The sequence below is a fragment of the Mobula hypostoma genome, chromosome 8 (assembly GCF_963921235.1).
Source record: "Mobula hypostoma chromosome 8, sMobHyp1.1, whole genome shotgun sequence".
Taxonomy (NCBI): Eukaryota; Metazoa; Chordata; class Chondrichthyes; order Myliobatiformes; family Myliobatidae; genus Mobula; species Mobula hypostoma.
Window position 1 is genome coordinate 157,922,677 of NC_086104.1, and position 26,647 is coordinate 157,949,323.

At 42.6% G+C, this 26,647-nt stretch overlaps 1 protein-coding gene across 2 annotated transcripts; it reads right to left on the reverse strand.

Moving 5' to 3' along the window:
• Positions 1-202: 202 nt before the first annotated feature.
• Positions 203-19,289, reverse strand: enkd1 (enkurin domain containing 1). 2 transcript variants are annotated; one of them, XM_063055349.1, is made up of 9 exons: positions 19,201-19,289; positions 18,641-18,743; positions 15,667-15,888; positions 14,520-14,692; positions 11,724-11,873; positions 10,144-10,313; positions 7,052-7,188; positions 4,369-4,542; positions 203-4,212 (listed from the first exon to the last, which is right to left on the reverse strand). In XM_063055349.1, exons 2-8 carry the CDS (start codon positions 18,723-18,725, stop codon positions 4,382-4,384), a joined length of 1,098 nt encoding a protein of 365 aa, XP_062911419.1. In that variant the 5' UTR covers positions 18,726-18,743; positions 19,201-19,289; the 3' UTR covers positions 203-4,212; positions 4,369-4,381. The 2 variants fall into 2 exon arrangements, with proteins under 2 accessions (XP_062911419.1, XP_062911418.1); XM_063055348.1 differs by having other exon boundaries at positions 218-363.
• Between the last annotated feature and the right edge of the window lie 7,358 nt (positions 19,290-26,647).

Sequence of the window (26,647 nt, forward strand, 5' to 3'; positions counted from 1 at the left end):
AAGCAATTTTATAAAACTGGTAATGTTCATCAAAGAACTAGGGTTGAAATTGCACCAATATAGAGTCATAGCCAGAATCATCTCAGAAGCAGGCCCTTTGGCCTATTGAGTCTATGCCAACATACAGTTATACATTCAGTCACTACTTTATTAGGTAAATAAAATAAACTAAATCACTTTTCTTTCAAAAATTAATGAATTTAATAACATTGATAATACAAAATTAACATGTAATTCTTTTTTAAAAATATTCTGATAATTTATTTACAGATCTGTGGGACAGATTATCATCAGAGTCAGGAATCACAGTGTGCCTTGCCTTCATGTAGGTTTCTGGCGTCCAGCAACATCTCGGCTCAAAGCCTGTAATGTAGAGGGACCACAACCAACAAACAGTTCAGAGGAGTCAAGTAATTAGACCATAAAACGGGTTCCATTTTCATCTTCCATAACATCTCTCTAATTCTAGTTCAGAGATGAACAAAATCACAAGCTTTCTAAAGATAAATTTCAGATAACATTCTCACCTTCACTGTCATCTCTCCTAAACTTTAACAGAATCAGTATCACACTTGGGTATTCATAGTAGGTGCAAGTGAGCCAGCTTCCAAAGGGATTCACTTTAGTCAAGCCCAAGAACAAGCTCAATTTAATCTTTCTATATTCATTCCACTTCATTACTGACTTGTACTTTAACAGCTTCTTTAACAGAACAAAATATCTTTCAAAATATCAAAGTACGTCAGAGTGTGTTATAAACACAAGAGATTCTGTAGGTGCTGGAAATCCAAAGTTACACACACACAAAGCTGGAGGAACTCAGCAGGTCAAGCAGCATCTATGAAAAGGAATAAACAGTTGGTGTTGCAAGCTGAGATCCTCATCCTGATAAAGGGTCTCAGTTGAAACATTGATTCTTTATTCCCCTCCATAGGTGCTGTTTGACCTGCTGAGTTTCTCCAGCATTTTGTGAGAGTTACAAGTGTGTTATATTTCAACATTTGACTCAATTTACGGAAAGAAAAATTAAAGCACACTTATTAAATGGGCTTTAAGGAACAATGGAGTTAACAAGGCCTATGTTAGGAGTTCCAGAACTTTGGAATGAGCCACAACCACCGAAGGCGCAACAATTAGACAATAGATAATAGACAATAGGTGCAGGAGTAGGCCATTCAGCCCTTCGAGCCAGCACCACCATTCACTGTGATCATGGCTGATCATCCACAATCAGAACCCTTTTCCTGCCTTCTCCCCGTATCCCTTCACTCCGCCATCTTTAAGAGCTCTATCTAACTCTTTTTTGAAAGAATCCAGAGAATTGGCCTCCACTGCCTTCTGAGGCAGAGCATTCCACAGAACCACAACCCTCTGTGTGAAAAAGTTTTTCCTCAACTCCATTCTAAATTGTCTACCCCTTATTCTTAAATTGTGGCCTCTGGTTCTGGACTCCCCCAGCATCGGGAACATGTTTCCTGCCTCTAGCGTGTCCAATCCATTAATAATCTTATATGTTTCAATCAGATCCCCTCTCATCCTTCTAAATTCCAGTGTATACAACCCCAGTCGCTCCAATCTTTCAACATATGACAGTCCTGCCATCCCGGGAATTAACTTTGTGAACCTACGCTGCACTCCTTCAATAGCTGGAATGTCCTTCCTCAAATTTGGAGACCAAAACTGTACACAATATTCCAGGTGTGGTCTCACCAGGGACCTGTACAACTGCAGAAGGACCTCTTTGCTCCTATACTCGATTCCCCTTGTTATGAAGGCCAGCATGCCATTAGCTTTCTTCACTACATGCTTAGTGACTGATGAACAAGGACACCTAGATATCGTTGTACTTCCCCTTTTCCTAACTTGACACCATCCAGAGCGTAATCTGCCTTCCTGTTCTTGTCACCAAAGTGGATAACCTCACATTTATCTACATTAAACTTCATCTGCCATGCATCTGCCCACTCACCCAATCTGTCCAAGTTACCCTGCATTTTCATAACATTCTCCTCACATTTCACACTGCCACCCAACTTTATGTCATCTGCAAATTTGCTAATGTTACTTTTAATCCCTTCATCTAAATCATTAATATATATTGTAAATAGCTGCGGTCCCAGCACCGAGCCTTGCGGTACCCCATTAGTCACTGCCTGCCATTCTGAAAAGGACCCATTAATCCCTACTCTTTGTTTCCTGTCTGCCAACCAATTTTCTATCCATGTCAGTACCCTACCCGCAATACCATTTGCTCTAATTTTTCACACTAACCTCCTATGTGGGACCTTATCAAAGGCTTTTTGAAAGTCCAGGTACACTACATCCACTGGCTTTCCCATGTCCATTTTCATAGTCACATTCTCAAAAAATTCCAGAAGATTAGTCAAGCATGACTTCCCCTTCGTAAGTCCATGCTGACTCGGACCTATCCTGCCACTGCTATCCAAATATGCCGCTATTACATCTTTTATAATTGATTCCAGCATCTTCCCCACCACTGATGTCAGACTAACTGGTCTATAATTGCCCGTTTTCTCTCTCCCTCCTTTCTTAAAAAGTGGGATAACATTAGCTATCCTCCAATCGGCAGGAACTGATCCTGAATCTATACAACATTGGAAAATGACTACCAATGCATCCACGATTTCTAGAGCCACCTCCTTAAGTACCCTGGGATGTAGACCATCAGGCCCTGGGGATTTATTAGTCTTCAGTCCCATCATTTTACCCAACACCATTTTCTGCCTGATGCGAATTTCCTTCAGTTCTTCTGTTACCCTAGGTCTTCTGGCCACTATTACATCTGGGAGATTGTTTGTGTCTTCCCTAGTGAAGACAGATCCAACGTACCTGTTCAGTTCGTCTGCCATTTCCTTGTTCCCCATAATAATTTCACCCGTTTCTGTCTTCAAGGGCCCAACTTTGGTCTTAACTAATTTTTTCCTCTTCACATACCTAAAGAAGCTTTTACTATCCTCCTTTATATTTTGGGCTAGATTACCTTCATACCTCATCTTTCCCCCCCCCATATTGCCTTTTTAGTTATCTTCTATTGTTCCTTAAAAGTCTCCCAATCCTCTGGCTTCCCACTCATCTTTGCTATGTTATACTTCCTCTCTTTTATTTTTATACTGTCCTTGACTTCCCTTGTCATCCACGGTCGCCCCTTACTCCCCTTAGAATCTTTCTTCCTCTTTGGAATGAATTGATCCTGCACCTTCCGTATTATTCCCAGAAATACCTGCCATTGTTGTTCCACTGTCATCCCTGCTAGGGTATTTTCCAGTCAACTTTTGCCAGCTCCTCCCTCATGTGTCCATAGACCCCTTTGTTCAACTGTAATACTGACACTTCCGATCTTCCCTTCTCCCTCTCAAATTGTAGATTAAAATTTATCATATTATGGTCACTACCTCCTAATGGCTCCTTTACCTCGAGCTCCCTTATCAAATCTGGTCATTACACAACACTAAATCCAGAATTGCCTTCTCCCTGGTAGGCTCTAATACAAGCTGCTTTAAGAATCCATCTCTGAGACATTCCACAAACTCCCTTTCTTGGGGTCCAGTACCAACCTGATTTTCCCAGTCTACCTGCATGTTAAAATCCCCTGTAACAACCGTAGAATTACCTTTGCTACTTGCCAATTTTAACTCTTGATTTAACTTGCACTCTATATCCAGGCTACTGTTTGGGGGCCTGTAGATAACTCCCATCAGGGGGATATTAATTAAAAAGGGGGATATCTTTCTTTGAGAGTTATATAGCTGGAAAAAGTTGTAATAGTAAGTGGTGAGACCTTGGCGACATACGAAAACATGAATCAGAACAATTAGGGTATAGACAATTCACACTTATAATAATAGTTATTATAAGGCCATTAGGACCAGAACCATGTTTGATTCCCTCTTCTTCATTTAGGGCCAAAAAGATGTCAAACAATCCATCTTCTGGGCTTAATGTCACAAACAGTTAGGAGCAGTATGGTAGTGTAGTGGTTAACATAATGCTATTGCGCCAGTGACCCAGGTTCAATTTCGTCGCTGTCTGTACAATATGGAGTTTTTACCATTCTCCCTGTCATCGTGTGGATTTCCTCCAGGTGCTCTAGTTTCCTCCCACATTCCAAAGGAATATGGGTTAGTAGGTTAATTGGGTGTAATTGGGCTATGCAGGCTCTTTGGGCAGGATCTCTGTCAACGTGCTGTATCTCTAAATAAATAAATGATAATAAACTGTCAATCTGCAATAAATCATATATAGTCTAACAGCTAACAACCTACTTAATTCTCTTCTCCCCTTTCCATATTGATCAAAAATGTTAATCCAAATTATAAACAGAAATGTTGCTATGAACTGGATTTTTACCTCATAGAGCTGCTCAGTCATTGATTTTGATGAAAACTTTGGGTCGTGAGAAGATTTTGATTGCCTCTTCAATCTCTGCCAGCTTCTTCTCAAGGTCCGTGCGTCGATTCTGCATGCCAATGGTATCCACTTGTACGGGAAACATCAGCAGTTGTTTGGTCAGCTGCTTTTGAGCTGTAGGTAAGGGATGGCAAGAAGCAGATTAAGCAAGGTGAGCAGCTAGTTCAGATTAACTAACACAGGAACTACAAATAAAATGGCTCCTGTGTAGACAGAAACAGGGTTAATGCTCCAGGTGAATGATATTTCATCAGGTTTCAGCGATAGCAGCCACACCCCGCTACACTGCTTCAACGGGCAGGCTAAGCCAGTTGAGGGTGAAGGGTATGCCTCAGACACCGGTGAGTTAGGGATATGCCTGTCCCAGCTTACAAAGTTAGATCCATTGGACTGGGTGGATGAGATCTACAGTGAGGTCCAATGGCCAGGATGGCGGTTCTACAACACTCCATGGAGGGCCAGGCACAGAAGATGTCATCGCCACCCACTGCAACCGAAGAGGCCTCCAGTTGTGATGATCACTTGTACCACTGAAATGGGGCCTGTGAGGTTTAGGGAGTGGAACTAACCCAGTGCAATGGCTTTTCCACTTTAAAAGCTTTCCCACACAGGTTCCTATCATCATCAATGGACAACCAACATCAGACAATGACTGGTCTGCTATGTATTTTAGTATCTTCTGCTTTTATTTGAAACTTCCAGCAACTGTTATTCTAATTTTCTGAATGCACACTTAGTAATTTACTTCAAAGGTCATTCTCTTGTGTAATTAAAAAAAAAATTCCTTTTTACCACATCTAGGAGCTCTCCGAAGAAAACACTGCAATTACTCTGGCCAAGCCTGACCTGAAAAGACTTTTTCTTGGATTTGGACAAGAAGAGGAAAAAAATGGCTCTCACAAAATTAAAGGAAAACTGAACAACACTAGTGCTGTTATGATGAGGAAAGAGGTTTCATCATCTAGAAAAAAAATTTTAAATCTGTAAAGTTTAGTCTGTACCACATTTTATCATCCATTTCAAAAATTACTATAAGATTTCTAGAAGTGTTGCTCTATAATTAGTTCGATTGTTAGCAGCTGAGTTGAGTTGTATTTAATCCAAACCTCTTCCCTCCGCTTTGCTTCTATCCACATGGAGAGCTACCATACAGATCTCCATGGAACAGAAGGTATAAATCACTTATCCAACAAACACTTCCATTTTTAGGTAAAGCAAGTTCAAAGATGTGTTCTATGTGTGGAAGTTGCCCAAGATTAGGACAATGTCTAGGCAAGGATAGAGTGCAGTCAGCCCAGGCAAGAGAGGTCTTTGAAGTGCTTCGCATCCCTTTGCACAGCAGGGAACCAAAGCCATTTGGCATACAGAGACAAGGATGTAATGCAAGGATGCAAGGTACACACACAAACGAGGGGACAATTACCTTATTAACTTCAACGTATCATCAGTTGTTAGCTTATAGTTTCTATTCACTTAATATCTGTATTATTGCAGTGATTGATTATGTAAATAAGGGACCTAAATGTCCACAAGGTTACCAATTGGTCATTATCTGTATGCAACTAGTCAATTCTGTGTAAAAATGGCATTTCTTTGTTCAGACTTCAGAACAATGTGGTGTCAGGGGTCACGTTGTTCCCCCCGTGCACAAATAAATAAGGTGATTGAGCAACGAGTGAGAGTTTCTCAAAGAGTCCGATGAATCAATGATGACATGTGCATTCACATTCTGCTTTTGCAGTAACTTCCAAACAATTTCACTTATTTGTTTTAAGATTTATAATCATTGAGCATTATTTTGTCTGAAATTGATTTACACAAGGTATTAAGGTATAAGTGTGTGGGATTACCCAGAGTGAAAAACCATTCCAGCCAGTTCGGTAGCTTGTTGGTGAATGGTGGGGAGCTGCGTGGCCTCAGTCATAGGGAGGACTAGGCGTCAAACTGCAGTGTCGCCTGTTTGCAGCTGTCCAGGAGAGAGTTGTTGGTGCTGCCCCCGGCAGAAAGCAAGCCGTATTGTACTTGACTACAGACTGCTGAAACATTTATGGATTCAGAGACTCGGACTATTTTTTTGTGTGACTGCTATCTTATATGTGCCTTGTGCTGTGCAGTTGGCAGAGGGAGTGGAAGAGCTGCATGGCCCCAGTCATTGTGAGGACTAGACCTCAAGCTATATTGTGTTGAAATGCAGACTGCTGCAACATTCATGGAGTCATGGACTTGAACTACATATATTTTTTGTATGACTGTATTTAATGGCTATCTTATATGTGCTACATTTGCTGTGTGGTGTGCGGGCAGCAGAGGAGCTCCATGGCCTTGGTCACAGAGAGGACTAGGCCTCAAGCTGCAGTGTCGCCTGTTAGTAGCCGTCCAAGAGAGAGGCACCGGTGTTGCTCTCCAGTGTTCGCTCGGCATTAAACAAATGGTGTTGTGTTCGACTGCAGACTGATGCAACATTCATGACCTTAGGGCTTTGGACTATATTTTTTGTGTGACTGTATTTTACTACTATCTTATATGTGCTATATGTGTCTTGTGCTGTGTATGCTGCAGAGTAATTAACAAATTCTTAGTTCAATATGTTATCCTCTAAAGTAAGGAGAGCACACGGACGTACTTTGATGAAGGGAGCTGAGTGTTTCCAGCCTTTCATCCTCTGGCATCCTAGTGTGACCCGGAGGCATGCTTGGATCAGGGATGTTTTTCTGTCGTTCCTCCTCCTCTTTCCTCCACTGGTTCCGCCGTTCAATTAAGCTGGAAACAAAGCAAATATTGTTTGGATATTCTCAACGAAAAACTAAGATCACAGAAAAGTTACAGGTAGGGAAGCAAATAGCATTTAATTTGGCAATTCCAATTTGAATGCCCCTTAATAGCATTGAGGTACAGTGGGATCTTGGGGTCCAAGTTCATAATTCACTGAAAGTGGTTATGCTAGTGATTAAAGTGCTCATACAAAACGCTAGAGGAACTTTCTTCCTCCTTTTCAGTCCTAATGAAGAGCCTCACCTCAAATGTCTTTTCCATTGATTCAACCCGACCAACTGAGTTCTTCCAGCATTTAGTGTGCATTACTCTGGATTTCCAGCATCTATAGAACCTCTTGTGTTTTGGATAAGGTGCTACTACCATCAAGAAAGAGGTACAGAAAGCATATGTCCTACACCACCAAGTTTAGGAATGGTTATTACCCTTCAACCATCAGGGTCCTGAACTGGCGTGGATATCTTCACTTACCATATCTCTTATCTGATTCTACAACAGGGGTTCTTAACCAGAGGACGGTGAACCTTCACACTGGTCTTTACCCAAAGCTCAAAGTTAATTTATTATCAAAGTACATATACTACCATTTACAATACCCATAAGCTGCTGGAGGAACTCAGCAGGTCAGGCAGCATCTATGGAGAGGAATAAACATATCTTTCCCTCCCTCCATTCTCTGTTTTACACTGGGATTGCATTCAATATGATTCCCTTGTTCACACATCCCTCCCCTCTGACCTCCCTCCTGCAACTTATCTCTGCAAGTAGGACAGATGGTCCTTAACACTGATATGTTTTTAAAGAAATAAAATTTTATTTTAAACTTGCCTATATTTTAAATATATAGTCTTGTTATTTATTGTGTAAATAAAGCACATATATTGCTGTATCACAAGTTTGTTTTTTTTAACATTTTGATAACTGTATTTCCATAGAATTGGTTTCTTTTATAATCCTAGGTATTTTATTTTATATATCTACACACATTATTCTGAGAAGGCGTCTATCGGATTCACTGGACTGCCAAAGGTTAAGAACTCCTGTTTTACAACCTACAGACTCACTTTCAAGGACTTTTTACAACTCAGCTTCTTAGTATTTTTTGTATAATTTGTCTTGTTAGACCTCATTTATGTATAGATTTTCATAAATTCTATGGTATTTTTTATTTTCCTGTAAATACGTGTAAGAATAATTTATCCACATCAGTAGTTGGTAAGTTATTGGAAGGAATTCCAAGGGACTGGACATACGTACAAGTCTTTGGAGAGGCAAGGACTGATTATGGGTAGTCAGCATGGCTTTGTATGCGGTATTTCATGTCTATCCAATCTTATAGAGTTTTTCGAGGAAGTTGCCAGGAAAGTTGATGAAGGCAAGGCAATGGATGTTGTCTACATGGACTTTAGCAAGGGCTTTGACAAGGCCCCGGATGGGAGGTTGGTCGAGGATGTTGCCAAGACCTGTGGACCTCAATTACAGGGAAAGGTTGACTATTTTAGGACTTTATTCCCTAAAGGGTTGGAGAATGAGAAGACAGTCGATAGAGGTACACAATATTATGAGTGATATAGACGGGATAAAAAGAGCATCTGATGGCTCTGGGCCTTTACTCACTAGAAATCAGAAGAATGAGGATGACTTCATTAAAACTTATCGGATGTTGAAAGGCCTTGATAGAGTGGATGTTTCCTATGGTAGGGATGTACGAGACCAGAGGACACAGCCTCAGAATAGAGAGGGGTCCTTTTAGAACGGAGATGAGGAGGAATTTCTCTAGCTAGAGAGTGGTGAATCTGTGGAATTCTTTGCCATGGGCAGCTGTGGAAGCCAAGTCCCTATGTATATTTAAGGCTGAGGTTGATAGATTCTTGATTGGTCAGGGCACGAAGGAACAGGGGGAGAAGGCAGGAGATAGGGCTGAGAGTAAAATTGGATCAGCTTTGATGAAATGGCTTTAAGAAGGTGCTTGCCTTCATTGGTGGGGGAGTTGAGAATAAGAGTAAGCAGGTTATTCTGTAGTTATGTAAAACTTTAGTCAAATCACTATTTATTGAGTGTACAGTTCTGGTCACCCCTTTACAGGAAGGATGTGGAGACGGGGCAGGGTGGAGAAGAGGTTTACCAGGATGCTGCCTCGATGGAAGGGTATGACCTATGAGGAAAGGTTAGAATAACTTGGGTTGTTCTCCCTAGAACGTTGGAGGCTGAGGCTGAACCTGATAGAGGTTTTTTCAAATTTTAAGAAGCATAGATATAGTAGACCAGTGGTTCACCTTTCTTATACCATGGGCCAACACCATTAACCAAGGGGTCCGTGGGTCCCAGGTTAGATCCCTGAAGTAGACAGTCAGATTATTTACCCTGGGCTAGAAATATTAAACACCAGAGAACAATAGTTTTAAAGCTAGAGAGGTGAATTTTAAAGGAGATCTAAGGGGTAAGTGTTCTTTTACGCAGAAAGTGTATATAGCTGCAATGGATTACCAAGCAGACAGTTTGGTGGTGGCACAGTACCGTAATGCCATGACAGCACCAGCTCTAAGGTCAGGGCTCAATTCCCGCCACTGTCTGTAAAGAGTTTGTATGTTCTCCCTGTGGCCCCATAGGTTTTCTCCGGATACTCCGATTTCCACCCACATTCCAAAGAAGTATAAGTTACAATTAGTAAGGTGTGAGGGGTTGCCCTCGGCCCACATTTGGACTGTGTTGTCATTGATGCAAATGACACACTTCACTGTATATTTCAACGTACATGTGACAAATAAAGATAATCCACTATTTCTCTTTTTAAGAAAGAAAGAATCTTTTTTTTAAAAAGCTTTTAGGTAGACACGGGAATATGAAGGAAATGGAGGGAGTTATTTGAGTGCACCATTTTAAATAAACCAGAAGGAGGAAAGGAAAAAGGATGAATTAAGTTCCCCAATAATCTATGCTTACTACTGGGGTAGCTGTCCTTTATTCTTGCTTATGTACTCCTGTTGTTCCTTTGCTTTCCTGTCCAGAACATCTGCAAGGGACTGTAGGGACTTGGAGCGTCGCACTGGCATTCTTCTTGCATTCTGTGCATTGTGCCTAATGAAATCTATATTTACACCTTTGACCTGAGTCTGTAATAAAACAAAAACAAGCAGATTGGTAATTAACAACAGTGATAGTGATTTAGTTACACAATCGCAAAAAAAGGTTAATTACCAAGATGGTTCCACACTAAAGGCTTCCTAAATCTATTCTGGGCAGCATGCTTCCAAGTTCCAATTTCATTAGGATTTTTGGAATATTTGGTATGTCGTCAAAGACTCTATCAAATTTCTACAGGTGAACTGTGAGAGCATTCTGACTGGTTACATCACTGTCTGCTATGCAGGGACCACAATCCAGGATCAGAAAAAGTTGTAGATGCAGCCAGCTCCATCATGAGCATTAGCCTCCCCAGCAACCAGGTCATCCAAAAAAGGTCTTGCCTCAAAATCCATCACTGAGGGCCCCCACCACCCTCTTCTCATTACTACCATCACAGAGGAAGTCCAGGAGCCTGAAGGAACACTCATCATTTTAGGAATACCTTCTTTCCCTCCACCATCACATTTCTGAACAGACAATGGACCAATGAGTACTACCTAATTAGTTATGCACTATATCATTTGTTCATTATGTGCCATGTCATATGACATAGGCAATCATGGTCTTTCCATGACCATGACTGTACCTGGCAAATTTTTCTACAGAAGTGGTTTGCCATTGCCTTCTTCTGGGCAGTGTCTTTACAAGATGGGTGACTCCGGCCATTATCAATACTCTTCAGAGATTGTCTGCCTGGCATAACCAGGACTTGTGATATGCACCAGCTGCTCCCATGGCTTCACCTGACCCCAATAGGGTTGTGGGGGGAGGCTAAGGAGGTGCTACACCTTGCCCAAGGGTGACCTGCAGGCTAGCAGAGGGATGGAGCACCTTGCACCTCCTTTGGTAGAGACAAAACCCCATCCCGCCACCCTTTGCACTATATACATAAGGCAAAAAGAGAAAGAGTGGTGCAAAAAAAAAATCCAGTAAGCAGTCTAGTGGGTGAAAATACTTTGTTGATGAGAGAGGTCAGAGGAGAATGGCCAGACTGGTTCAAGCTGACAGGAAGATGACAATAACTCAAATAACCACATGTTACAACAGTGGCGTGCAGAAGAGTATCTCTGAATGCACATGTCAAACCTTGAAGTAGATGGGCTTCAGTAGCAGATGACAATACCAGGTCACCTCCTGTACCTAATAAAGTGGTCAGAGTGTACATGCGGTATATAAATATAATATAAATAAGAAATATTCATACATTTCTTATAACATAGTACCTTTTATGTATTACATGGTACTGCAATCACAAAACAACAAATTTCCCAATATATGTCAATGATAATAAAGTTAATTTTGATTCTTTTGCTCAGTTAGAATAAAGCTTCATCTTATTCAGAATATAACAGTCATGCTTAAAGTACCCTGTGAATTTTGTCCAATAGTACACTCACATCGAGGTTAGCCTTCTCTAATGCTTCGGCACAGATCTCCGCTTTTGTTGGGTTTGGCGACGGGGATCTTTTTGGGCTAATCCCAGTCCCACATCGTGAATGTGCTTTAAGGTAGTGCTGTTTATCCAAAGGCTTCACCGATGAGTTCTCCTGAAGATTAATCAAATCAAAAATGGAAAGGAAATCAGGTAGATTTTGGGAAAATCTGTACACTGTGCCAGTGGTAACTGGCATATATTTAAGAATCCACCTCATGTTTTGTGCTAGGCCACTGGCTGGGTACAAATTGGAAATACCTCTTGTAACTTCGCTCTACTCTAACTTCTACCACTGTTACGCAGGAGAAATTAGGAAATGCAGAGATGAAAACCAAGGTTACGGTTCCCAGTATAGTAAGCTTATTTGACTTCCCAACGATACTTACAGGCATGATTAAATAATTTTAGTTCATTTTCTTAAAAATGCACTTTTAAAGTGTCCGTATAGTTTATAGGGCTGATGGCTCAAGAAGACAGCATCCAGCATAAAGCACCTTCACCATCCACGATATGCCTTCTTCTGGAGGTATAGGAGCCTGAAGACACACACTCAACATTTTAGGATCAGCTGCTTTCCCTCCAGAATCATATTTCTGAACGGTCCATGAAACCATGAACACTACCCCATTACTTTGCTAAAGTACTTGGATTATGGAATAGATGGCTTTGTGGCTGTTTGCTGACGATACGAAGATAGGTGGAGGGGCCGGTAGTGCTGAGGAAACAGAGAGTCTGCAGAGAGACTTGGATAGATTGGAAGAATGGGCAAAGAAGTGGCAAATGAAATACAATGTTGGAAAGTGTATGGTTATGCACTTTGGTAGAAGAAATAAATGGGCAGACTATTATTTAAATGGGGAGAGAATTCAAAGTTCTGAGATGCAACGGGACTTGGGAGTCCTCGTACAGGATACCCTTAAGGTTAACCTCCAGGATGAGTCGGTGGTGAAGAAGGCAAATGCAATGTTGGCATTCATTTCTAGAGGAATAGAGTATAGGAGCAGGGATGTGATGTTGAGGCTCTATAAGGCGCTGGTGAGACCTCACTTGGAGTACTGTGGGCAGTTTTGGTCTCCTTATTTAAGAAAGGATGTGCTGACGTTGGAGAGGGTACAGAGAAGATTCACTAGAATGATTCCAGGAATGAGAGGGTTAACATATGAGGAACATTTGACTGCGCTTGGACTGTACTCCTTGGAGTATAGAAGAATGAGGGGGGACCTCATAGAAACATTTCGAATGTTGAAAGGCATGGACAGAGTGGATGCAGCAAAGTTGTTTCCCATGATGGGGGAGTTTAGTACGACAAGGCATGACTTAAGGATTGAAGGGCGCCCATTCAGAACACAGATGCGAAGAAATTTTTTTAGTCAGAGGATGGTGAATCTATGGAATTTGTTGCCACGGTCAGCAGTGGAGGCCAAGTCATTGGGTGTATTTAAGGCAGAGATTGATAGGTATCTGAGTAGCCAGGGCATCAAAGGTTATGGTGAGAAGGCGGGGGAGTGGGACTAAATGGGAGAATGGATCAGTTCATGATAAAATGGCGGGGCAGACTCAATGGGCCGAATGGCCGACTTCTGCTCCTTTGTCTTATGGTCTTAGTGTCTACTACACACAAAATGCTGCGGGAACTCAGCAGGTCAGGCAGCATCTATGGAAATGAGTAAACAGTTGACATTTCAGGCTGAGACCCTTCATCAGGACTATTCTGCTCACTTCTCGCACTTTAAAAAAATTTCTTAGTATAACTTGTAGTAATTATTTTATCAATTATTCTGTATTGCTGCTGCAAAACAACTACTTTCACAACATGTCAGTGATGATAATCCAGATTCTTATTCTAATTTTATACATTGGCCACAGTTATTGGGCACAATTTGTCCCAAGTATTTCTGCTACACATACACACTGCCTGTCATGGTGCGGGGTGTCAGGGGGAAGGGTTCCTCCAATATCCAGAGCCCCAGTAAATCTTAATCCAGCACCTCCTCCTACAGACACCAGTCATTTACTGTGTTCTGCTTAGTCATTATCAGACAATTCTCCTCCCACTGTGGGTCCACATCTAAATCTCTCAAAGTTGCTGTGCATGTTGATAAGGGTTGTTAAGATGGGTTATGATGTGTTGGCCATCATTCATTGGGAGATTGAGTTCAAGAGCCGTGAGGTAATATTGCGGCTCTATAAAACCCTGGTTAGACCACACTTGGAATATTGTGTCCAGTTCTAGTCGCCTCATAGGAAGGATGTGGAATCTTTACAAGAGAGTGCAGAGGAGATTTACCAGGATGCTGCCTGGATTACAGAAAGTGTCTTATGAGGATAGGTTCAGTGAGTTACAGTTTTCCTCTTTGGAATGAAGGCTGAGAGGTGACTTGATAGTGGTGAAGATGATGAGAGGGAAAGATTGAGTGGACAGACAGAGACTTTTTCCCAGGGAAGAAATTGCTAATACAATGGGAATATTTTTAAGGTAAGTAGAGAAAAATATTGGGGGGGGGGGGCGGGAAGAAATGTCACAGATAAGTTTTTTACACAGAGAGTGCTGAGTGTGTGGAAGAGGCTGCCAGCTGTGGTGGTAGAAGCAAACATATTAGGGACATTTAAGAAACTCTTAGATAGGCACATGGATGATGGAAAAATGTAGGAGCGAAGTGTTAGATTGATTTTAGTGTAGGTTAAAATGTGGGCCGCATTGTTCTATGTTCATTCAGGAACTTTCCATCAGTTCATTACTGCTTTCACAAGTATCTACCTGTAAGCGGGCCATCACTTTGGAAGGAACAGATTCATACTTCTGGGACTTCCACAGGGCTTTGACCGGTTTGGGGCCATTTTGCTCACGCTGTTGGTCCTTCTCCCTGCATTTCTTCTGGATCTCACGCATTCGTCTCACGTTCTCCTTCTCATGATCCCTTGGTTCCTTCTCTGCCAGGAACAAGATGGAATGTAAATGTTCCAGTGACTATGAACTACCAAGAGACCTCCTGACTTTCACAGTGCTAACTGCTGAAGTATAAAGATTAGCTTTATTTGTCACATACACTCAAATGTGTTGTTTCCATTCACACAGAGTGAATAGCCAGTGAGTGGCTGGGAAGGAAAAAAAGACCTGTAGTTAAGGGATGGTCACCCCCCACCCTACCCCACCACAGGAAGTGAACGTAAAGATTAAAGAATATAAAGGTTAGCTTTATTTGTCACATGTACATCGGAACATACAGTGAAATGCATCATTTGCATCAACTACCAACACAGTTCAAGGATGTGCGGGGGCAGCCTGCAAGTGTTGCCACGTTTCCAGTGCCAACATAGCATGCCCACAGCTCACTAACCCTAACCCATACATCTTTGAAATATGAGAGAAAACCAGAGCACCCGGAGAATATACAAATTCCTTACAGACAACACCAACCAACAGAGAACTAAAACCTAGACAAAGCATACTCATAATGTTATGATACACACCGAACAGCGCCAGCTGCTGGGGTTTAGACACTGGTGCAGCCCCTTTAAAGATCAGGCCCGCCCGCTAATTGGCAGCAATGTTTTGGTGATAGGATTTTAATATTTAAAGAGCACCTGAACTGAGGCTCGGTGCTCAATCGCCAGCTCCACTTGGATTCTCATCTAGCCTCCAGTTTCGTACCCTGTTCATGTTCCAGTCTCGTATCGTATCTCGATTTCACTCCAGCACTTGGGTCCTAACCATCCTTGCCTAGGTCCCTCGCCTCACATAATATCTCCAGTCATTTTTTGTCTGCTTTTTTATGAACAGAGATATCCCACTGCAGCAATTAGGCTGTTTAGCACAGGAAATTGCAGACCCAAAACTAATGGATACACAATTGTTAGCAATGTAACTCCCTGAAATAAATTAAGCAATAAAGGAGTCCACTTACTTCTTGGTGAGAACTGTCTGTGTAGTGACACTCCCTCCAATTGCAGCAGCACACCAACAGAACCCTTTTGTCCTCTCTCCAGGATCTCTCTAGCATTTGGACGCACACGAGGAGCTGGCTGAGGCCTGGCACTGTAGCACGACGGGTACAAAGTGGGATCCGGAGGTAACGGCCCTGAGAGAAAGTCAAGTTTCAGGCTGTTTCCTTCTAACCTTCCCCGAGCTGCAGACATAAACAGAAGGAAAGAGAAGTTAGATGGACATCAATCACGTTTCATCACTATCCACAAAGCTGGCAATGTGGTCAAAAGACGATCAGATTTCAGCAACAGATAACAGAAAGATGCTGAATTGTATTTTCTCTTATTTAATATGTACCATGGAAAGCACTCTGACCAGTTGGTATAGAGGAGTCAATGCCCAAGATCGGAAAAAGCTGCAGAGGGTTGTAAGTTCAGTCAGCTCCATCATGGACACTGTGGACATCTTCAAAAGGCAATGCTTCAAGAAAGCGACATCCATCATCAAGGACCCTCCCCATCCAGGGCATCCCCTCTTCTCATCACTACCATCAGGCAGGAGGTACAGGAGTCCGAAGACACCCAGTCACTGGTTTAGGAGCTGCCTTTTTCCTCCTCCACCATCGTATTTCTGAATGAACAATGAACCGAAGAACCGTTTGACTGTTCATTTCCCTCCATAGATGCTGCCTGACCTTCTGAGTTTCTCCAGATTTCCAGCATCTGCAGTCTCTTGCATCTCCATTCAAGACTTAAGTGTATTATAACCTCATCCAGAAAATCACTTGCCCTCTGTATAACACACGCTGGACAAGGTAGCTACTGGTAATCAATTACAAACATTTGTCTGTCATATCACAAATCAACGGGATCCACTCACTAAAAAAAGGCACAATTCCGAACAAGATCATAGTTTTATAATTATAATGCTTTAACCATGTCCAATAAAAGTTTCACCATTTTGAGTAATAAAGGGGAGATCCATCCTCACAATTCCAACTGTTTGATGAAAAATCTGCCCTGCAATCACACCAACTATTCTATAAATAAAACATTTTAAACTTCTAATAAGATTCCATCTGTAATACTTCTCATGGTGCCCAAGATAGTAATGCATTTGCCCAATCGGTCCATTTGCAAAACAGTCCACAAGACATAGGAGCAGAATTAGGCCATTCAGCCCATCGAGTCCACTCCATCATTCCATCATGGCTGATCCTGTATCCCATTCAACCCCATACACCTGCCTTCTCGCCATATCCTTTAGCGCCCTGACCGATCAGGAAATTATCAACTTCCGCCATAAATATACCCACGGACTTGGCCTCCACCACAGTTTGTGGCAGAATATTCCACAGATTCATTACTCTCTGGCTAAAAAAAATCCTCCTTACCTGTTCTAAAAGTCACCCCTCAATTTTCAAGCTGTGCCCTCTAGCTCTGGATACCACCACCACAAGAAACATCCTCTCCACATCCACCCTATCTAGTCCTTTCAACATTCAGTAGGTTTCAATGAGATCTCCACACATTCTTCTAAATTCCAGTGAGTACAGGCCCAAAGCTGCCAAATTTCCTCATATGTTAACCCCTTCATTCCTGGAATCATCCTCATAAACCTCCTCTGGACTCTCTCCTATGTCAACACATCCTTTCTGAAATATAGGGCCCAAAACTGTAGACAGTACTCCAAGTACAGCCTGAATAGTGTCTTACAAAGCCTCAGCATTATCTCCTTACTTTTATATTCTACTCCTCTTGAAATAAATGCCAACATTATATTTGCCTTCTTTACCATAGACTCAACCTGTAATTAACCTTCTGGGAGTCTCACATGAGGACTCCAAAGTCCCTCTGTACCTCTGATGTTTGAACCTTCTGTCTGCACTATTGTCCCTTTTACCAAAATGCATTATCGTACATTTCCCAACACTGTATTCCATCTGCCACTCTTTTTGCCCTTTCTTCCAATTTGTATAAGTCCTGCTGCAATTACATTGCTTCCTCAGCACTATCTACCCCTCTACCTATCTTCATATCATCCGCAAACCTTGCCACAAAACCATCAATTCCATTACCTAAATCGTTAACAAACAATGTGAAAAGTAGCAGTCCCAATACTGACCCCCAAGGAACACCACTAGTCACTGGCAACCAACTAGAAAAGGCCCCTTTTATTCCCACTCACCACCTCCTGCCTGTCAGCCATTCCTCAAGATGAATGTCTGATAAAAGACTAACAACCTGAAACTGTAACTGTAACTCTGTCCCCAGATGTTGCCTGGTCTGTTGACCATTTCCAGTATTTTCTACTTTTAATAACAAGAGAACTTAATGGGGAGGGGGATCCCATTGAAACCTATCGAATGTTGAACGATATTAATAGAGTAGATTTGGAGAGAATGTTTCCTATAGTGGTGGAGTCTAAGACCGGTGGACACACTGTCAGAACACAGGGATGTCCATTTAGAATGGAGGTGAGGAGGAATTTCTTCAGACAGAGAGTGATGAATCTGTGGAATTCATTGCCACAGGCTTCTGTGGAGGCCAAGACATTGGGTATAGTTAAGGCAGAAATTGATAGATTCTTGTTTAGTCAGGACATGAAGGGATACGGGGAGAAGGCAGGAGATTGGGGCTGAGAGGAAAATTGGATCAGTCATGATGAAATGGCAGAACAGACTCAATGAGCCAAATGGCCTAATTCTGCTCCAATGTCTTATGATCTTATGGAATTAATTTTTGTTTCTTTCATACTCTTGCTGAGTTCTGATTCTGATGTAGAACAACTGAAAGGTGATCACGTGCAACAACCAAGTACTTCCTTGCCTTGCTAAACAGTTGCACTGCCTTCTGCTTTATGCCCATCCGGATCAGACTGGCAATTGAACCATGCCTCCAAAAGAAAAATTTGGAGCAATTCATCTTAAAAAAATAAACAAAATATTCTTTTACCTGATACTGGCCGATGGTAAAAGTCCGGGAATAGCGTTGGATCTGGTGGAATAGGGCCGGAAATGTTGGAGGGGCCTTCACACATCTTTCCGTGCCGGTGACACTGCAACAGGGCACAAATAGCTTGATTAAAAATAGGAACTCAGGAATTGGAATCCTTTCAAGTCTGGCAAGCACATTATGCTGAGTAACACAGAATGCGGGAGGATCTCAGCAGGTCAGAGAATAAAGAACCGACTCTTTGGGCTGAGACCCCTCAACGGGACTCAGACCTGGTGAAGAGTCCTGATGGTTATCGTGAAGGCACAATGAAGAAGTGATCATTAATTTGATCATTCTGTAGGTCATAATCCACAAACTTCCCCCAAACAACCAATTCCCTCATCCATAACACCCCCCCATCCATCAAATCACCCCACAGTCCTCTCCCCGCTCATCAGCCCCCACCCATAAACTCCCTCAGCCCAGCCCAGCCCAGCCCAGCTCTACGTTATGGACACGGGTAGTAATCAGGCCCGGGCCTACCACCCCATCCTCGCCCCCGACCCCGACCCACTTACCCCGAGCCCAACAGCCCGTCCGCGGGAACGCGCGCGATGCCCGACGTTGTGACGTCGCGTTCGTTGTCATGACAGCCCCGAACCTTCGGCGTCCCCCAGGCACGCGTGCGCTGAACGACGCTGTGACGTCTGGTTCGTTGTCATGGCAGCCCCGCACCTCGGCGTCCCTAGGCCCGGGCCGCCGCTCCCTCTAGTACCGGGCCCGGGGAGCAGGGGAGGACTGTCGAAGCTGGGGTCCGAAACTCGGAACGGAGGGGTGGAGTGACGGGACTGGGGAAGAGGGGGCCAAAGCTCGGATCTGGTTGACGGTCCTGAGACTGAGGGCCGGGGCGCGTTTGCGGTTTTTCATTCTAGGACGAGGGAGATGTCTTCATTTTTTAAAGAAAGGGGCTTCCCTTCCTCCACTATCAACTCTGCTCTTAAACGCATCTCCTCCATTTCACGTACATCTGCTCTCACTCCATCCTCCCACCACCCCACTAGGAATAGGGTTCCCCTGGTCCTCACCTACCACCCCACCAGCCTCCGGGTCCAACATATTATTCTCCGTAACTTCCGCCACCTCCAACGGGATCCCACCACTAAGCACATCTTTCCCTCCCCCCCCCCCTGCATTCCGCAGGGATCGCTCCCTACACAACTCCCTTGTCCATTCGTCCCCCCTATCCCTCCCCACTGATCTCCCTCCTGGCACTTATCCGTGTAAGCGGAACAAGTGCTACACATGCCCTTACACTTCCTCCCTTACCATCATTCAGGGCCCCAAACAGTCCTTCCAGGTGAGGCATCACTTCACCTGTGAGTCGACTGGGGTGATATACTGTGTCCAGTGCTCCCAATGTGGCCTTTTATATATTGGTGAGACCCGACGCAGACTGGGAGACCGCTTTGCTGAACATCTACGCTCTGTCCGCCAGAGAAAGCAGGATCTCCCAGTGGCCACACATTTTAATTCCACATCCCATTCCCATTCTGACATGTCTATCCACGGCCTCCTCTACTGTAAAGATGAAGCCACACTCAGGTTGGAGGAACAACACCTTATATTCCGTCTGGGTAGCCTCCAACCTGATGGCATGAACATTGACTTCTCTAACTTCCGCTAGGCCCCACCTCCCCCTCGTACCCCAGCTGTTACTCCTTTTTATGCACACATTCTTTCTCTCACTCTCCTTTTTCTCCCTCTGTCCCTCTGAATATACCTCTTGCCCATCCTCTGGGTCACCCCCCCCCCCGTCTTTCTCCCTAGGCCTCCTGTCCCATGATCCTCTCGTATCCCCTTTTGCCTATCACCTGTCCAGCTCTCGGCTCTATCCCTCCCCCTCCTGTCTTCTCCTATCATTTTGCATCTCCCCCTCCCCCTCCAGCTTTCAAATCCCTTACTCACTCTTCCTTCAGTTAGTCCTGACGAAGGGTCTCGGCCTGAAACGTCGACTGCGCCTCTTCCTATAGATGCTGCTTGGCCTGCTGCGTTCACCAGCAACTTTGATGTATGTTGTGCGTTTGCGGTGCTCGTTTTGTTAAACAACTGCATGTGACTTCTCAGACTTAAGTTACACAATGTTATAATTAATTCTAAAACACTACAGCATGAGATGCATGAAATATAACTGTTTAAAACAAGTTTCAAGTGTTTTTGAAGAAATTGCAAATTATGCTTTTATTGCTCAAGAAACCATTAGATTCTGACCATCTTTCGTTGTACAACAGCATGCAATTTCTCAAATGGATGTAAAATAATCAGGACTAAACAAAAGGTTACACCCCAAACCCGCAGGGGTCCAACGTCCTTGCAGACAGGTTGGCTAGAGTTGTTCAAGTGGGTTTAAACTAATTTGGCAGGGGGATCGTTCTGAAAATGGGGTGGTTGGGTTACAAACAAAGGCAATGTGAACTGAGACTCCTAGCAAGGAGAGGCTGATGATAGGGCAAAACTACAGCCAACAGGTTGAGTTGTAACGTAAAAGGCAGACAAACTCAAAAAGCATGAATAGAGGATTGAAAGTGTTCTATTTGAATGCGCTCAGTACAGTATATGGATGGAATAAGGTAGATGAACTTGTAGCACAGTTGCAGATTGCGTGTGTGATGTTGCAGGCATCACTGAATCTTGGCTGAAAGATTGTATCTGGGAGCTTAATATCCAAGGATACACATTGTATTGAAAGGATGGGTAGCAAGGCATTGCTCTGATGGTAGAAAGTGTAATACTGTGCAAGTATTAGAAAGAGGTGACGTAAGGTCTGAAGGTGTTGAGTCGTTGTGGATAGAGCTAAGGAACTGCAAGTGTAAAAAGACCCTGATGGGAGATACGTACAGATCCCCAAACAGAAGTAAGAATGTGATCTACAAGTTACAATGGGAGATAGAAAATGCATGCCGAAAGTTGGTGCGGGATTCCAAGAGGGGGATTTTCTGGAGTGCCTACGAGATTTATTTTCAGAGCAGCTTGTGGTTGAGCCCACTAGGGGATCAGCTACTCTGGACTGGGTGTTGTGCAATGAACCAAAATTGATTAGAGGGCTTAAGGTTAAAAAAAATCTTAAGGGAAAGTGATAATAATATGATCAAAATCACCCTGAAATTTGAGGGAGAAGCTAAAGTCAGATGTATCAGTATTACAGTGGGGTAAAGGAAATTACAGAGGCATGAGAGAGGAATTGGCCAGAATTGATTGGAAAGAACACTGGCAGGGATGACGGCAGAGCAGCAATGGCTGGAATCTCCGGAAACATTTCGGAAGGCACAGGATACATACATGTCAAAGAGGAAGAAATATTCTAAAGGCAGGGTGACTCAACCAGGGCTAACAAGGGAAGTCAAAGCCAATATACAAGCCAAAGTGAAGGCATATAATAGAGCAAAAATTAGTGGGAAGTTAGAGCATTGGATTTTAAAAAACAACAGAAGGCAACTAAAAAGTCATTTAGAAGGTAAACATGGAATTTGAAAGTAAGCTAGCCAATAATACTAAAGATGATGCCAAAAGTTTCTTTAGGTACATGAGGTGTTAAAGAGAGGCAAGAGTAGATGCCGGACCACTGGAAAACGATGCTGGAGAGGTAGCAATGGGGGACAAGGAAATGGCGGATGAACTGAATAAGTATTTTGCATCAGTCTTCACTGTGGAAGACACAGGTTTGGGAAGTTCCAGGTATGGTGGAAGTTCCAGGTTACAAGGATCATTAAGTATGTGAGGTTACCCTAACTAGAGAGGTTTCTGGGAATATGAAAGGTTTGAAGGTAGATAAGTCACCTAGACCAGATGATTTACACCCGAGTTCTGAAAGAGGTGGCTGAAGAGATTGTGGAGGCATTAGTAATGATCTTTCAAGTACCACTGGATTCTGGAATGGAGCAACGTATGCAAAATGCTGGAGGAACTCAGCAGGCCAGGCAGCATCTATGAAAAAGAGTACAGTCGGCGTTTCAGGCAGAAACCTTTCAGCTGGACTGGAGAAAAAAAGCTAAGGAGAAGATTTGAAAGTTGGGGAGGGGAGAGAGAAACACCAGGTGATAGGTGAAACCGGGAGGGGGAGGGATAAAGTAAAGAGCTGGGAAGTTAATTGGTGAAAGAGACAGAAGGCCGTGGAAGAAGAAAAGTGGGGAGGAGCACCAGAGGGAGGTGCTGGGCAGGCAAGGAGATAAGGTGAGAGAGGGAAAAGGGGATGGGAAATGGTGAAGGAAGGGGTGTGGGGGGCATTACTGGAAATTAGAGAAATCAATGTCCATGCCATCAGGTTGGAGGCTACCCAAACAGAACACAAGGTTGACTCCTCCCACTTCCTTCAAACAAAAGGGGTAGCCATGGGCACTCGCATGGGTCCCAGCTATGCCTGCCTGTTTGTCGGCTACGTGGAACAGTCAATGTTCCAAGTCTACACTGGAGACCATCCTGCACTTTTCCTACGCTACATCAAAGACTGCATTGGTGCTGCTTCCTGCACCCATGTTGAACTCATTGACTTCATCCACTTTGCCTCCAACTTCCACCCTGCCCTCAAATTCACCTGGTCCGTTTCCAATACCTCCCTTCCCTTTCTTCGATCTCACTGTCTCTACCTCTGGAGACAGCTTATCCACTGATATCTATTATAAACCCACGGACTCTCACAGCTACCTGGACCATACTTCGTCCCTCCCTGTTACTTGTAAAAACACCATCCCCATCTCTAAGTTCCTCTATCTCTGCCGCATCTGCTCTCAGGATGAGGCTTTTCATTCTAGAACAAAGGAGATGTCCTCCTCCTTCAAAGAAAGGGAATTCCTTCCTCCATCATCAATGCTGCCCTCAACGGCATCTCTTCCATTTCTTTTTTTTTTAATTTTATTTTTATTTGGATAAGGAATTCACAATTATCATGTACTTTTTTCACACATATAACCTTTTCCATTTTTTTATATGTATAAAACTAAAGTTAGTTATACATTCTTAAGTACACATTGAGATGATATAAAAGGAAAATAAACATTTAAATAGATAATTATGTATTGTGGTAAATCTAACCTATTAGGTTAAGTAATGAAATTAGTTGTTAAGAAAAATGGTAATAATAGTTTCCATACAACCCTTCTGGACCATTTCCACTGGTCCAAAATGTTGCATACAAGCCTATATACCAACCATTGTAGGTGTTTATATCCCAATTTGTTCGTGCTTGTTCCTGCCCGCAGACATAATTATCCAATCCCTATGTACTTATTTACTTAATTTTTTCATTTTTTTTTTATCCCTTTCCCAAATCTTTCCCTTTACTTGTGTTAATTCTCTATTTTCCAAAAAAAAAAACAAACATTTAGACTAGGGGTGCTTACGTTAGCAATATTACTGTGTTGATGAGAAGAGCAATATAAATCATTAGGAGAGTCATCTAAAGTCTGCTCGCATTGGGGTTATATATTCAATCCATTTATTCCAGATTTGATAAAATGTTTCTTTTTGAGTTCTCAGTGAGTAAGTCAACTTTTCCATTTTAAATATTTCCAAGATAATTTCGTACCAATCTTCTAATGTAGGTGGTATTAGATTTAGCCATTTTCTAGTGATTGATTTCTTACTTGCCGCTAAGAGGGCCTGCAGCAACTTTATATCTTCCTTCTGTTCAAGGAACAATACATGCCCCAAATAGAGCGTCTCAAAGTTCAGAGGTATCTGGGACCTAAGTACCTTAACTAATGTTCTATGGATACCTTCCCAAAATAGACAATTTAGGGCAATCCCAGAAAATATGAAAATGATTTGCCTCCTTGGAGCCGCACCTTCTCCAACACATCACATTTGTATCTTTATATTTTTCCTGATATGGGGTCTTGAAGTATCTTATAATTCACAGAGATTCACAGAGAGTGGTGAATCTGTGGAATTCTCTGCCACAGCAAACTGTTGAGGCCAGTTCATTAGCTATGTTTAAAAGGAAGTTAGATATGGCCCTTGTGGCTACAGGGGTCAGGGGGTATGGAGGGAAGGCTGGGTTCTGAGTTGGATGATCAGCCATGATCATAATAAATGGCGGTGCAGGCTCGAAGGGCCGAATGGCCTACTCCTGCACCTATTTTCTATGTTTCTATGTTTCTATAATGTTTTTCCAACAATGTTCTCTCCAAGTCAAAGAATTAGTCGAGGACCATTGAAAGCTGCAGATTTTCCCCCAAGCCTCCTCTGAAAGTACCAACCCCGCTTCTTTCTCCCACTTCTCTTTAATATACAGTGTATTTACATTTTTAGCATGGGAGAGTGCATTATATAGGCGAGAAACTGATTTACTAGGTATTGAACTGCAAGCCGAATTCAGAATCTTGAAAAATTCTAATTCTACTGTTGATAGGTCTGTATATCTACAACTCTGGTTAACATAGTTTCGTATTTGAAGGTACCTAAAAAAGTCATTATGTTCTAGGCCATGTTTGTCCTGCAGGATTTGGAAACTTTGTAATACTCTTTTATCTATAAATGAGAGGTAGGTTGTAAGACCTTTCTTTATCCATAGCTCAAATCTTTTATCTCCTCTGTTGGGAAGGAATTCGGTATCATATGCACACCATCTAAAGAGTTTTAACATGTTATTAATTCCACATGAATTAACCACCTTCTGCCATACTTTTAATGTAAGATTTATCCAAGCATTATTAAATTTTTCCAACTGGGCCATCAATCCTTTGTCAGCTATTGAGGCCTGAAGAGGAAAACTGTCAACTAATCCAAATTCTATTTCCTTCCATCTAGCCTTATATTCCCTATTACACCAATATAACAGAGGGGTTATCTGTGAGGCATAAAAATAATTTCTCAGGCAAGGAAGAACCATACCTCCTCCTTCCTTCCCTAACTGTAAGGTGTTATATCGAATTCTAGGTTTCCTTCCTTGCTAAATGAAGCGGGAAATCCATTTGTCCCATTCCCTGAATTGATTATCATCCACCTCCACTGGTAAAGTACGGAAAAGATATAATAACCGAGGAAGAATATTCATTTTTATAGTATTTATCCTTGAATTTAAACTTAAAAAGGGGATAAGATTCCATCTATGCATATCTGCTTTTATCTCTGAGATTAATGGCCCATAATTTACCTGTGACAGTGTTGAAAGATCCTTCGGCAGGGTTATTCCTAAATATTTTAATGATTTAGCTTCCCACTTAAGATCGTATGTATCCTGCAATTTTTTGGATGGTGTATAATTTAGGGACATAACCTGCGTTTTCTTTACATTTACTTTATAACCTGATATTTTCCCAAAGTCATCCAACAGTGTAAACAATCCTATAAATGATTTTTCTGGTTCACTCAGATAGACCAAAACATCATCTGCGAATAACGCCACTTTCTGTTCAATCCCTGCCACCTTGATACCTTTTACGATTTCGCTCTGTCTTATTAGTTGGGCAAGTGGTTCAATATATAGCGCAAAAAGGAGAGGAGAAATTGGGCATCCCGGCATCTCTTCCATTTCAAACACATCTGCTCTTGCCCCATCTTCCCGCCACGCTACCAGGGATAGGGTTCCTCTTGTCCTCACCTACCACCCCACCAGCCTCCACAACCAGCACATAATTCTCCGAAACTACTGCCACCTCCAACTGGATCCCACCACCAAACACATCTGCCCTCCCCCCACTTTCTGCTTTCCACAATGATCACTCCCTACGCCACTCCCTTATCTATTCGTCCCTCCCTGCAAGTGTGTAAATGTAGGAGGGGACTATGTTGAGAAATAAATGTGCTAGGTTTTCTAAAATTAACTCCTTCTCCCTCAGGCCACGAACTTATCAGTCACCCCTCGCATATCATATTCTGTCCACCTTTTGTTATACAACTGTGTGCAATTTCTCAAACTCAAGTTGCTCATTCAAATGAATAGTTGTAAAATAATCAGGACTACTGAATACATAAAAGAAAGTTATTTACAACAACTTTAAAAACCAGCATTTTGAGTGAGACAGCAATGTA

Excerpts from the sequence above, each read along its gene's own strand:
- enkd1 (XM_063055349.1), bottom strand. The coding sequence starts at position 18,725 with ATGTGTGAAGGCCCCTCCAACATTTCCGGCCCTATTCCACCAGATCCA. Across the intron at positions 10,314-11,723 it reads TAGAGAAGGCTAACCTCGAT|ACTCAGGTCAAAGGTGTAAA; the intron begins GTGAGTGTACTA and ends GTTTTATTACAG. Across the intron at positions 7,189-10,143 it reads AAAGGACAGCTACCCCAGTA|CTTAATTGAACGGCGGAACC; the intron begins GTAAGCATAGAT and ends CTTTGTTTCCAG.